General features: G+C 42.6%; 1 protein-coding gene across 5 annotated transcripts in view; it reads left to right on the top strand.

Moving 5' to 3' along the window:
- SAP30BP (SAP30 binding protein) overlaps positions 1–13,242 on the top strand; it is an 81,731-nt gene that overhangs the window by 31,462 nt on the left and 37,027 nt on the right. For all 5 annotated transcript variants that reach the window (XM_019503484.1, XM_019503476.1, XM_019503470.1 and 2 more), the window contains one exon: positions 11,704–11,746. In XM_019503484.1, coding sequence (XP_019359029.1) covers positions 11,704–11,746 — 43 coding nt within the window. The remainder of the gene's footprint in view (positions 1–11,703; positions 11,747–13,242) is intronic.

Genomic DNA, 13,242 nt, shown 5'->3' with positions numbered 1-13,242 from the left:
TCCAGTACAGTCTTAATAACCTGTTTCCAAATAATTACATACATTAAACCTTTTTAACTAAGCCATTAAAATTCATTATTTTTACCACATGATGGTGCAGGTTCATCCACTTTGTTCTGCTGCAATCTGTTTGATTATGGCTTGGCCCCTCACTGCTGTTTTTAGTTTGCGTTCTGTGCGTGTCAAAGAAAGTATCTTAGTGCCTGAAATATTTGTGCCGAGCAAATGCAGCACATCCAGCCTTAATACAAACCTGCTTCCACAGTGCTGACTCCTATTTTGAGTGGCCACCTTTTTAGTTATAAAAAGGTTGCTTGATTTCTATAGTTCATTCAATCCTTGGTTGCTCTGAGTGGGGTGTGAGTAGTGCCAGATATATTGGTAGCTTTGTTTTGTGTAACAAACACCTGTCCACTAGGAAATGTATTACAGTAGTTAAGAAAGATTTATTTTGCAATCCACTGTGAGCTTCCTTTTAGCAGCTTCTGGTGGGTACTGGAGGCTAACTCGATGCCGAATCCTTCTAGACACTGCTTTGTGTGCAAATTTCCAGTGTGCTTTTTTGGGGACTAAAACCTGTTTGTCTCTCTGTGTGTGCTGGTACAAAACACTAGTCATGCAACTTTTAAGGTAATGTGCTTTTGAAGGACTTTTCCTTGACAAACTATATATAACTCAATGCACACTGGTGTGTGTGCAACTACAACATCAGTCTGTCTCTCTCTCTATTTGAGAACATGGCCTTGCTCTCAGGTTGAGTGTTTGCATTCTAGTCTTCAGCAATCCTTCGGCCACCTCTGTCTGCATGTGAACTCTTGCTCCAGGCACTTGGTCTCCTGGTCTACACTTTGGATTTTGTGTTACGTACTTGGCAAAGAATGTTGCTGCAAGAAGACTTTCTTTTGTCAGCACTCCAGAGCCTTTCCTTTGCTGCTGTTGAGATTTAAAATTTTCTCATAACCCAGCTTTGCCTTTAGATTGATTCTGCAGGGAATGATCATTAAGAAAAATCCTCAACACAGTTTGACAGCTCAGTGACTGCCATGTGATCCTGATAGTTAGGACTTCGCCAAACTGTGCAAAAATTTCCTGGAAGCAGTAAATGCATCTGTGAGCTTCCCACCATGAGAGCAAACTTTGAAGAGCTTACAGACCTCTCCTGGATGCTGCAAGAAGCTGTAATTTGGCTACCTCGCTGGTTTTCTTAGAGCAGGGGAAGCAGTTTAATCCGAAATTAATACATCCAGTCCATGTCACTGATGGACAGAAGTGAGATGGGGTGGGTACAAAATGCTGGCAGCCAGTTGAGAGGTAGTTCACTTTAATGGGTCGTTATTGGACTGGTTATCCAGTGAGTGCTGATTTGGGTGGTTTGTATTGCCTCCATCAAACCAACTTATGTCATCGTCTTCAGGAGGAGTGCCTGTGGAGCCCAACTTACTTTATACTCCTATGGCTGAAGCTGTCCAGCTGCTTTACAGACGCCCAGCTTGCAGAACGTCTGTGATGAGACTACCCATCCCATTTAACAGATGGGCAAACTGAGGCCTGGTATTCCAGTGATTCACTCAAGTTAGCCAAGCTCTACAATGTGGACTACAAGTCCTGTCACACTCTTCCCAGCTGTGAACTACCACTCTAGCCAAACGCCTTTGTATACAGTTGAACCTATGTGAGGTGAAGGGAATCAAATTTCAGATATGCTATTTAAAGGCTCCCCTACTGAGAGAGTTCCTTTCAAAAGCATTTTTTTCCACTGTAACATTTTGCCAGATCTTCAGTTTTGGTGTTTTGCCATGAAATAGAAGTGAACTTGCAGTGGATTTGTGTAGACTTAATACAGCTTAGACTGGAAAAGGCGGTGTCAGCTAAGTTTGCTCTTTGTTTGGATAAGAATCTGAGGAGCCTGGATCCCTTTCCTGCCTCATTTGCCTTCCTCTTTGTCTGCCACTGGGATAACAACTCAAAGGTGTCTAAATCTGTGCAGCCTGTAGATAAGTCTCATACTGCAGTTGGGAAAATACAAATCCTCCCTGTAGGAGGCACGCCTCTGAGTCTCTGGCCCTTCCCTGCATCTACAGTGTGGCCCCAGCCTCTTCCGCTCATTTTTCTGATGGGTTTGGTTTCTCGTCCCGTGTTGGGCAGTTTGCCTGGAGCCATGTGATGGAGCTGGCAAACAGGAAATGGCCATAAGCAATGGGTTTGTTTTGCGCTTTCTCCCGGGATTCTTTTTTTTTTTTTGTTTTGTTTCAATGGGAAGGGAAATAAAGCACTATCGTCCAGTTCCCTGCACCCCCACACACACTTGGACTGCATGCAGGTTATGTGCCACTTTGAAAGAAGATGATAAACATCAGGCTGATTTGGTGGGTGAGAGGGAAATTCCTGTTGCTTCGTGTAACTTGCAGTTTGAACCTGTACCTGGGTGTTTTTTCCCCTCTTGGTCTGACATCACAATCTCTACTAGGCAGAAGGAATCTAAGAATTTGCCTTTAAGTTGCTGAATTGGGAATGATGCAGATCAGCAAATGAACAGTCCTGCTTTCTCTCATGCCTGATGCTGACTTGCTTACAGGGAGGTGTGCTGTGTTGCTACTTTTTCTGTTGAGTAAAATCTGCAATAGTTAGTAGGCAGGTCCTTGGATTAAGCACTTGCTTTAATTGCTTTAACTGTTAGCCAAAGAACACTGTCAACAACCTAGAACATGCATTAATGATCCTTCTTCTATGGGACACTTCATTTTTCTGGGGCAATGGGTGTATTGATATATTTCCTTTCATCTCTTTACCAACATGTCTATGTACAAAGATTTCCTGATAGTAAATCAGTCTCTACCAAGCTCCTTGTTAGAGTCGCATCAGTCTGTTTTCATGGAAAGGAACATCGCCAGAGCATATGTTAAAATTACTGTGGAAGCACGTGAAGGTTATATTCAGGAGTAGGACACACTGTGCTGGGTGTTATCCAGGCATAGTGGAAGACAGTAGGCTCAGGAATAAGAACCATCTAAAAGACAAGACTGAACTAGTAGTTGTAATGAGTTACAAGAAATGGGGAGGGAGCATGAGGTTATTGGGTGTAGGATCATTTACTTGTGCCAGTTGTATGCAAAACTACCTCCAAGCCACTTAGATTTTTTTTTTTAAATGAATGCTAATTGGCAGTGATGGGGGAGCAAAATAGTTTGTGTTATGTTGCCTTGGCTGAAGAAGTCTGGGAAAGCAGAGAACTCAAGGTGGGGAACGTGACATTTAACACTGATTTCTCAGGTCCCAACCTGAAACTTGGATTGGCTCTCGAGCAGCCACATCCCTCTAGTGAGGATGTGTTCCTTTCTCCGTAAGATTGTTTTTTTTCTTCTTCCTTATCCCCTATTGCTGCTTCTTCTCCTGCAAGTTACAAATGCTCCACTAGTAGCTTCTGCCACCCTGACTTGAGAAGCTGGCAGTAGGATTTGCACCCTTGGCAACAGCTAATGCCAAGAATAGCTGCTGTGTTCCACAATGGAGGGGCAAGCTGCACACTGGATTTATGGATCACGTTTCAGGAAGGACTTAGTAAGCGTTGCTGTAAATAAGTTCATTCTTTGCATCAGATGAAATTTATTTCTCTCTAGGCAAATCTTCCCAAGCTTAAACTTTTCAGCTGCACAATTTCATATTGTTTTCACTTCCTTCCTTTTTGGTTTAATCTCTGCTTCACACAGAAGAGACTGCTTTTTTTTGTTTCTTGTGCCATTGGACCTGATTGCAAACAGCATTCCACTGTGCGTTTAACCTTCCATAGTGGGGGACAGCACCCTGCGGTGTGTTGGAGTAAATCTGTGCCTAAAACAGTCCCTGTCTCCCAACAGCTGGGCAGGGAATTTAACTAGAATTCAGGGCCTCCCTGTTGGAAGGCTTAGCTGTAGCAAGCAGATAGGGTGCCTGTTTTTGTCAGTGGGTATAAACCCAGATTGATGATTCAGATCTATAGCATTAAGCAGTCTGGCTGACTGTTAGGAGTGCCTTTATTGCCCAAGGCTTGAAAAATAGGTACTTGCCATCTGTGAACAGGCAAATGGAAGGTAGTAATATTCAACTTAAAAGATCTTCTCCTCCCTGTTTAAGATTTGTTGAATGTCTCTGAAAGACCAGAAATTCTGTGCCTTTTGTATAGGTGATCAGTCTAGATGGTCATAAAGGTTCCCTTCTAGTCTTAACGTCTGCTCGTTTTGTTCTCTTGTCTAGTCAACACCTTGTCATCTTGCCACACATTACTCTTGATCAGGATCTGGTTGACGTTTGTAAGACTTGTAGCTTCTGGTCTGTAATGAAGGTGACAAAACAGGAGTGCTGAACCTGTGTTTTGGTAAAGCGCTGCTTGCAACAGCTGTGAAGGGGAGACAATGAAGTGGAGCTCCAACCCTACCACTGGGAGGTGAGAGGAGAGAGGAAGCATTCCCCCCTCCTCTTCTAACGGCAGGGGAAGAGACAGGCCAATCTTACTGGCACAGCTCCTTTTGTAGACTACCCTTGTCTTTAGTAAAAGTAACAGGTATGCTGGCTGTCCAAGGGACAGGCAGCCATATTCAACGTAGACTTAGCTGAAACGAGTCAGTTCCTCCCTAAGAAGACTTCGGAGTGCAGTTGGGAGCAGGTTGGGGCTGCAGGTGGGAGATGGGCAGAAGTAGGCTTTAAGCAAGCGAGTGGCTTAGATCAGTGTTTCTCAACCTGTGGGTCATAACCCAAAAGTGGGTCACAAGAATATATGAAAAGGTCACAAACAATCTTTAAAAATGGATTCTCCTTTGAAGGAGGAAAACCTGGGAAACCATGGCTTTCCCCTTACAGGCAGGCAGAGTTTGGAGCGGCTTGGCTCCCCGCCCCCCCCCGGCCTCATACACTCTGGGGCTAGGGCCTGGGGGAAAGAGGCAGTGGGTTGAGAGTGAGGGGCACTGGTTCAGGACTGGCCATTGATGCTTACAAATGAGTCCTGGTACAAAAAAGGTTGAGATCCACTGGCTTAGAAGGTTTCTGGAAAATGTAGCTTAGTGGGCTACATTTGAAACACTGTTTTAATACTTTGCCTAATTCCCCCCCGCATACACGCATCCCACCTGTCTTTCTGTAGCTTTTCTGGATTTCCTCTCCTGATGACATTGAAAGCTGCCAGCTAAACTTCACATATGAACAAAACTGTCCTTTCTGAGCTGGAGACCCAGATCAACAGCCTTCCTGCAGAGACAAGCAGCTAGTTGCATCAGAGTGCTTGCAGTGATGATGCCACTTCAAATACTTGAGGCCCCAGTTTCATTCTTTGCCATAAAACTTAGAAGTTACATATTTTTCTTTTCCCCACATACTTGCCCATGGTGGGCTGTGCTTTTCAGAAGCCACATCGTCCCTCTGCTTCAGGAACTCCTGTAAGTGTCTGTTAAAGTCTGCAGGTTTTTTCCTCCTGGGCTCTTCCTACTGGCAACTTATAGGATTCTCTGTACCAGGCCCCAGATGATTGAACAGGAAAGAATGGCACCAGTCTCTTAAATGAGAAAACCAACCTCTTATAGTAGAGAGCCTTACTGAATATGTTCTAATTGATATCCACATTTATAGGGTGGTAAAACAACCTTTAACACCTCAGCCTGACCATCTTCAAGTCAGTTTGCAACTTCCATGAGACGCAAATTTTTCTTTTGGGCCTTGAACATGAAGAGGGAGGTGCAAGGAGCGGCTATTTTTCTGTAGCACTTCTGGATTTCCCCTCCTGATGATATAGAAAGCTGCCAGCTAAACAAGCAGCTGTTTGTCCCCTAGATAGATCGCAGTGGTGTGGCTGGCAGATTGTCTAGAAAATCAATGTGTCGTGTTGACCACGGAGGTGGAGGCAGAGCCCTCCCATGCAGCAGTCCAGAGCTCAGGGTTGTGAAAACAATGCTGTTCTGAGACATCCTGGTTGCCATTTGCCCTTGTTGACTTTGAGGGGAGTATTTCCTCTTAGATCCTTATTATTAAGTGCTGTTCCACAGAGCTGTTTCGCTTGCAGCTGAAAGAAATGGGCCCAAGTGAAAATTGCATCCTGCCCTAAATATCATCCAGCTGTATAATTGCTAATGTGCCATGACTCTGAACCCAGTTGGTGCACAGTGCCACTCGTCTTGACTGATTTGTGCTCTGTTCATACCTCATTTACAATGCCGTGGATGTTTTTGGTGCCTTAGTTATATAGAAAAACAAGATTCCTATGCCAAGGGTTTAAAAAACTCCCCTTCACTTTCATTGAGTTGGGAGTATTCCAGTGTCGAATGCTCAGGAAAAATTCTTCTGTCTCTTGTCAGTGCCAAGACCTGGGTTTCCTGTTCTCCTTTACCACCCAGAAAGGTGGTAATCCCAATGCACAATAGTTGTGCGCCTCAGTGTCCGTTTGGGAATCTGATCCAGAGCAAACCATGCACTTAGAATAGTTTTTCTCTCATTTGTACATTGAAGCCAGCGGGCTGCCTGCTCAGAGGAAGCCCTGGTTGCATTAGGGAGAGTTGCCTGCAGGTCTGTGCCTCTTTTGAAAAAGTTATTGTGAAACAGGTTGGCTCTGAGTTTGCAGTGGACTAGTGGCTCCACGCTGAGTCCCCATGTAGATGCTGTATTCTGCTGTTGTGCAGTTTGGGTTAGCCTGCTTCAAAAGTGGATTTATCCTTTTGTGTGTTAAATTAATGGACTTCCGAAGCAAAGCAGAATAAGTGCGTCCATGCAAGGGGTTAGCACACACTGCATTAGCTGTTTCAGACTCTGTGCTAGGAAAAATACTGGCATTCTGCTTCTTCATCGCTCAAGCATAAGGATGCTTTTTGCCGGCCTGCAAGGTGTTGAAGATTACTGAATGAGCAGGGCTTTTAAAAAAGTGTCATAGAAGGACTAAGAGTCAGTCCCTTGCTTCAGTGCAGAGTATTTGGGGGTCTTGAAACAGGAGGCTATGACCTAATGAAAACCTGTTTGAGGCCTCCAGCTTGTTGATCAAGGAGTGGTGGGCACATATCATTTGGCAGTCAGCAAAATTTATATCCTCTGAGCAGAGAGTGTGGCTACAGTTCCTTCACACAGCACCTTCACTTCACTTCACAGTGTGTATCTGAGGTTAAGGGTGTCTTAGCTGTGCCCTGAGGATGTGGAGAGCAGAGCTAGGTGGTAGAGCAACTGCAGATCCAAAGAATCTAGAGGAGATGCGTAGATTCCCCTGTTAAGTCAGTGTAGATGAGCTATACGATGTGGTCAGTTTAATATAAATGGGACAGAAGCACAATTAGTCCAAGGCCTTTTATTGGACCACTGTTGTATTTGGTAGAGATAGTAGACAAACTTTTTTGTATACAAAACATCTTTCCTCCTGGCAGGGGAAAAAGTATTTAGGGCTAAATCAGTCTAATCAGTCAGAACAATCTTGGTTATTCTTATGTTAATTGATTCCTTAAAAGGGAAGTGAACAGTCAAGCTGTCAGTAGTTACAGACAAGGTAAAAAAATTGCTGCAGATAAACAAAATTAGGTAAAAGGATAAGACCATGTAGGAGGTAAGAGGGCTAATTCCCACCAGTAGAATTTGGGGAGAGTAGCAGAGAGCAGACAAGTAATAATGAGCCGTGACTCCTCCATTGTCTGTGTTAAGTCCATGGTTTTCAGTGTCCAGTAAAGTTTTATGTGTTTTTGGTCCCAGCTCTGTCTTCTGAGGGTATTGCGTACTTTTCCTTTGAGGAAGAGGACTGTAAGATCAGAGCCAGAGAGGTGGTTCTCCGGAAGTGTTCACCCACTGATTTTACCGTTCTTTATCATTCTTAGAGCTCATTTTGGATTGTAGTGGTTTTTTAGCTCCGTCCACGTAGTACATTTGATCAGGAATATCACTTTTTGTGAAAGGGTCCTTGGATGCTGATGGTTCTGTTTTTGGATGGTTCCGTGTTGATCATGCTGATGGTAAAGATGCAGTGGCAGGCTTTCCTTTTGGTATTTAGAAAGGTTTTTATTCCACTTTACGTCCTGCTCGGTGGAGCACAGACTGTCTTCATTGCGCACAGAGGTGAAGTGCAAACAAAAATAAAGAAACTTCTCCCACAAAAGAGGGGACCCTTTCTTTCAGGGTGGATTTGATTTAAATAAAATTGATTTAAATCACTGGTCAGGAAGCCTCAATTTAATCACTGGTTAGGTAACCACGTCTCTTATCTCTCACTCCATATACTGCTGTTAACAAGGATGTTCTCTGGAGACACAAACCCATGGTTTGAGAACTGAAAGCATCACAGAGATGCTTCATGGGATCTTCTGGACTGAGCACGGGGTCCCATTGGGTAGAGTGGCTTTCTTTAATCTTTACTTAATCTATAGAGGAGCCTCTGGGAACCCCATAAGATTGAGCCCCTAATATAGTCCATGGCCTGTTGTGATCTGTTTATAAAACTTTTCTAAAAATGTAACATGAATATACTGTCTCAAATAGTATATAGTTAGAAGTTATAACCCCTATTCCATGATGATATATTTTAGCTGTAACATCTAAAATTAAAACTATCTATGTATAGGTTTGGTTTTTTTAAAAGCATCTTTAAAAACGTACGATTAAATTAAAAAACCCATTTTTTTTTTTAAATTGATTTTTTTTCCACCCTGCTTTCTTTGTGGTTTTTGTAAGTCCATACAACATACTCTAACCCTACCTTAAAGCTACTTTTATTTGTGACCTATTAGACATTTCTAAAACTTGAGTAATCCCGTACATGGCAAAGATAGCACCAGATGACTTGTAAGAGACCTGCAGATGGAGTTATGAAAATGTATAGACTTCAGAAATACATAGTGAATGCCCTGAGTCAGATGCTGAATGCTCCTCTTAGTCTAGGTATTAGCTTAAGAGCCTTGAAATAAGAGTTGCCTGGTTCAGAACTTTTCTAAAAGCTGTTGAATTTCTGACATTTTCCTTTCATCACTTCAGTATTTCCTTTCTAAGCAATTTATTCCAGGGCGTTATTTTTTCCTTCATTCTGTGTAGTGAAACAAGAAGAGATTAGATAAGGCTGAAGACCAGAAGGCAATCACTAAAGAAGTCCTCCCTCCTCCTCCTAGATTTTTCCCCTGAATAAGAGACCTGCGGAGTCTTAACTCCATAAGACATGGAGAAAAAACAGCTTTTTTCATCCCTCTCTCCCAAAAGATGCTAAGATTTTAAATTATACTAGAATACTTCTGTAGCTAGAACTCTTCAGTTATGGAATAATGTTCCAGGAGAAACAGTGGACATGGGTTTTCTTGAAACTTGTAAGATGATCTAGGGTAGCAATTCTTAACCAAGATGCTGCAATGGCCCTTTTAGGGTGCTACACAGTATTAGCACTATTAAGTATTCAAACACTTGCACATGATTCATAAGATAAATACAGATATTTCAAATAGGAATCCCTAGTGTCAAAAAAATTCTGCTCTCTTGCGAGCTTCCTGGTTGTTTGCTACAAAGAATTGGTGTATTATTTTTCAGTAGTCAAACAATGATTGAAAGCTAAGAGCTGGCATTTTCCAAGAGATGCCCTTATTTTAACAAAGATGAGAACCACTGCTCTAGTGAGCTTGGCATAGACTGGAGGGGATGGACATGACCTGCTAGTTCTCTTCTACACCAGTAACTATATGAATTTTTCTTACGCGTGTGTTCACAGGCTGGCCTACAGTGTTCACACTGATTGTGTAAAACTACATATTTAGAATTTGCTCTCCCAGCAGTCCCGCTAGACCGAAAAGGAGTCTTCCACTTTACAGGTGGAAGCTGAAGTGAATCGCCCATTGCGCGCAAACAACTTCCATCATTTGCGGCCCATTCAGTGCTTTAACCTGAAGCCAAAGTCTCTCCACTTGGCAGATACTTAACACAATACGACTGGAAATATCATGCACACTCCTGCTTTAAGCATCTACTTTTGATTCTCTTGGCTTCACTGCTGTTATTTCCAAAGGCTCTAAATGTCCGGGGAGAAGGTCTATACTGACATATAAAAGCTTGAGTGTGGGCACATTAGTTATGCATAGGAAAACTGGAACAGTTGGACACAGCCGTTCAGTCCGCTTCTGTTCCACACAAAAGGCTGGCTGGTTCCTAGCCAGCTGGCTAGCAAAACAAAATGTGTTTCTTCGTGTACCCCATTTTTTTTAACATAGCCTCAGTCTTGTGTTTCTGTGACCCTGGTGTTCTCAAAGGCTGTAAAAATTGCCACACTGCAGCGAGCACTACAAAAAGAATGTGCATTTGATCCCAAAGAAACGGGAGCCTTGTGGGAATCTGTGATTTTTACGATGCCAGCCTGACTTTGGCACAGCACATTCCCAAACTAGCTTTGTAGCCTCCCTCTTTTTCCCCTTCACCCCATAGAAAAAGCCCATGCTTTGCCCACCTGATTGGAAACGGAGTGTGGTGGGGAAAGCTGGGTTGCCAAGCAGCAAAGAAGGAGCATTGTGTTCGGTTCAGGTTCAGTGAATAGCCTCAGTGTTCAGAGGAGCTGAGGAATTTTGAATGCCAAGTTGAGTGAGTCACAAAAGTCTTGCGGGGGGGGGGGCATTTGCTGCTGTTGCTGCTTCAGACATCTTATTTGGGGTCAACTGAGTAAGAACTGGTGGTTTTCCTGAGTGTGTGGTTTTTTTAGAATGCTCAGTAATCCTGAGACCATCTTCCCCCACCACACACTCAACCCCCATAAGCCCCCTTCCTTTCTAGAAATATATAGGACCAAATTCTGCTGTTGCACCTGCATAATTGAAGCACCTGCAGCATATGCTAGTAAGTGTGATGTAAGCAAGGACACGTTGGCTTAGGGTCTTATCTCCATCTTCTGTTTAGTAATGTTGATAAATCAGCAGCAGTTGCTCTTGTGGTAGCTCTTGCTTTCCATGTTGGTACTTGGACGTGATACAGCTAATCTCCTCTGAATAAAGATAATAAACTGGCGGTGCTTTGGAACGTAGGTCTCTTGTATCGCAGTGCAAACTCTGCTGCTAAAATGTGCAATAAGCACTTTGCTCAGATTTGTCACACAGTTAATAGTTGAGCGATTATTCTTCACCAGTTTATTCCCTGTACCACTCTTCCCTACTCATCTCTGCGATCTAGACAGCTTTGGGATCTGTCAAACAGTTTGCACAGCATCTTGTTTCCAGTCATGGAGCTTTGTCATTCAGGACGTTGCAATCCTGTTACAGACTGAATGAAATCAGCCTTCAGGATATATGGGAGGTGCATACACTGTGGCCTTGCATAGTTGGCTGTTAAAGTGCTCTGCATCCTTGGCTGTAGTGGTGGGGATCCTACTCAGGCATGGGGTGGCAAACACTGTCAGTGGCCAGTTACCAGTTTTGAATCTGTGGCCGGATCCCATGGAGTCTAGGCTTTGGTCATGGTTGTAAGAGATGTTGTGTCACAGTTCTCACTGGAGTCTGCAAGCATTTTCAGAGCTTCCAAAAATGATGCTCTTAATTCCTCAATAAAATTGTAATTCTGGCTTTTGAAAGAGAATAGATAAGTGTTGGACAGCTTTCTCAAAATCAAACATTGCTATGTATTGGATGTTTTACATTCCAGTTTTCCTTTTATTGTCTAACTGTTCCAGTGTGTGGACATGCAAACAAATGACTGTGGTGTGCGAGTCAAAAGCTTATTTTGCTAATTTTTTTCTTTTGTTTTTTTTTGTGCCCTCAGGAGTTTGCAGAATTAGAGAAGAGAGATCCCCAGGAGCTAGTTGGTAAGTTTACACAATTCTGTTTAAAGCACATACATAGACCACTTTCTCTTTTTTCCCCCCTTTTTTGAAGAGCGTCTCAGATTTCTTTGGTTCACCCAATCTCTGGCTTATCATCTGTGCTTTGTTTAATCTCACTAGAATATTTTCAGTGACTTCCTCTGTTGCTCCTCTGTTTCCCTTGAACTTTGGAAGGGAGATAACCAAGCCTGAAATGTGTGAAAATATTTTTATATGTTCCTGGCATCTCGTGTAGGGAAAACACATGGAATATTTTTAAATTCTTCTGGAAAATAGAAAGTAACAGCAGTGACTAAAGCAGCCTGTTTTGGAACCTACATAATATGTAAAGAGGAGGAGGTGTTAGAGGCATAGTTACTGAAAAGAGATGCCCTCAAAAACACACCATGGGTAGATTTATTTTGTTTCAGATATAGATATACATATAGATATACGTGTATCAACACATGGATTTCATATGCAGTCAGCACCTTAATGCAGCAATCCCTATACTTTGTATCATACTTTCCATGTCAGTTTTGCAGTCCTAATTTACAGAAACTTGCAAATCTTAAGTGCTCGCTTTACCAGGGACAGGAGGGGAAAAGAATCTGTTTTTACTTGCTGGTCAAGCACTTATTCTTTGAGTAAATAGACCTGATATAAACAGTATGGCATGGCACTCTACACATTGCTCTGTGTGTGTGGCTGTTTAAAAAGCACCATTGTATTTCAGTCTCAAGTGCTAAATATCCTCTCTTGTTTTTAAAAAAGACCTTCTTACTTGCAAGTACTAGTATACCTGAATGGTAGATTACAATGATGTTGGCATAATTAGTTAATAAAATGGTAAATTGAAGGTTGTAGAGCAAGTTCTTTGGACAGTTCCATTATTTGTCTAGCCTTATTATACCTTTGCCTTGGTATCATACCCAGGCGCATATACCTTAAGATCGTAAGCTAGAAGTAGGAGATGGAGAAAGTAAGTACACGTAGAACTGTGATTTTAGACAGAGATATGTATAGAGAGAGGGGGAGAGAGGGTTTTTTTCACAGCACTAGATTTTATTTTCCAGCTTTTGCCTTTTTAAAAGATTCAGACCCCTGATTTTGCCTTGACGAAGCTCTGATGTTGAATAGCTGGGAATGTGAATTCCAGCCTTGGTAAACCTTTGCATTCTGGGAGGGAAGTGCTGCCGTTTTTTTTATTCAGCATAACCAATGCATTTTTCTGAACAGCTCCTCCTCCGGTGCACAGCATCCTAAATGGGATTGAAGCAAGAGCAGCAAACTAAATCTGAGGGTGCTTCTCTAGTCCTAGGAAAAGAAGGGAAATTCCTTGCTGAATGTTTCAGAACATGCAGATAGGAAAATAAGAATGAAGCAGAATTTGGGGCAGTCACATGGTAAAAATTCATTTCTTGTCCAAAATATGAGACAAGGTAAAATATCCTGACCTACCAGGTCTCTCCAAAGACTGCTCCAGACACATTCTGTGA

Source organism: Gavialis gangeticus, unplaced genomic scaffold (genome assembly GCF_001723915.1).
Source record: "Gavialis gangeticus isolate Ggan-Ray unplaced genomic scaffold, GavGan_comp1, whole genome shotgun sequence".
NCBI classification, from domain to species: domain Eukaryota; kingdom Metazoa; phylum Chordata; order Crocodylia; family Gavialidae; genus Gavialis; species Gavialis gangeticus.
Note: the sequence above shows the minus strand (reverse complement) of the source record. Positions and strands in the feature narration are given on the sequence as shown.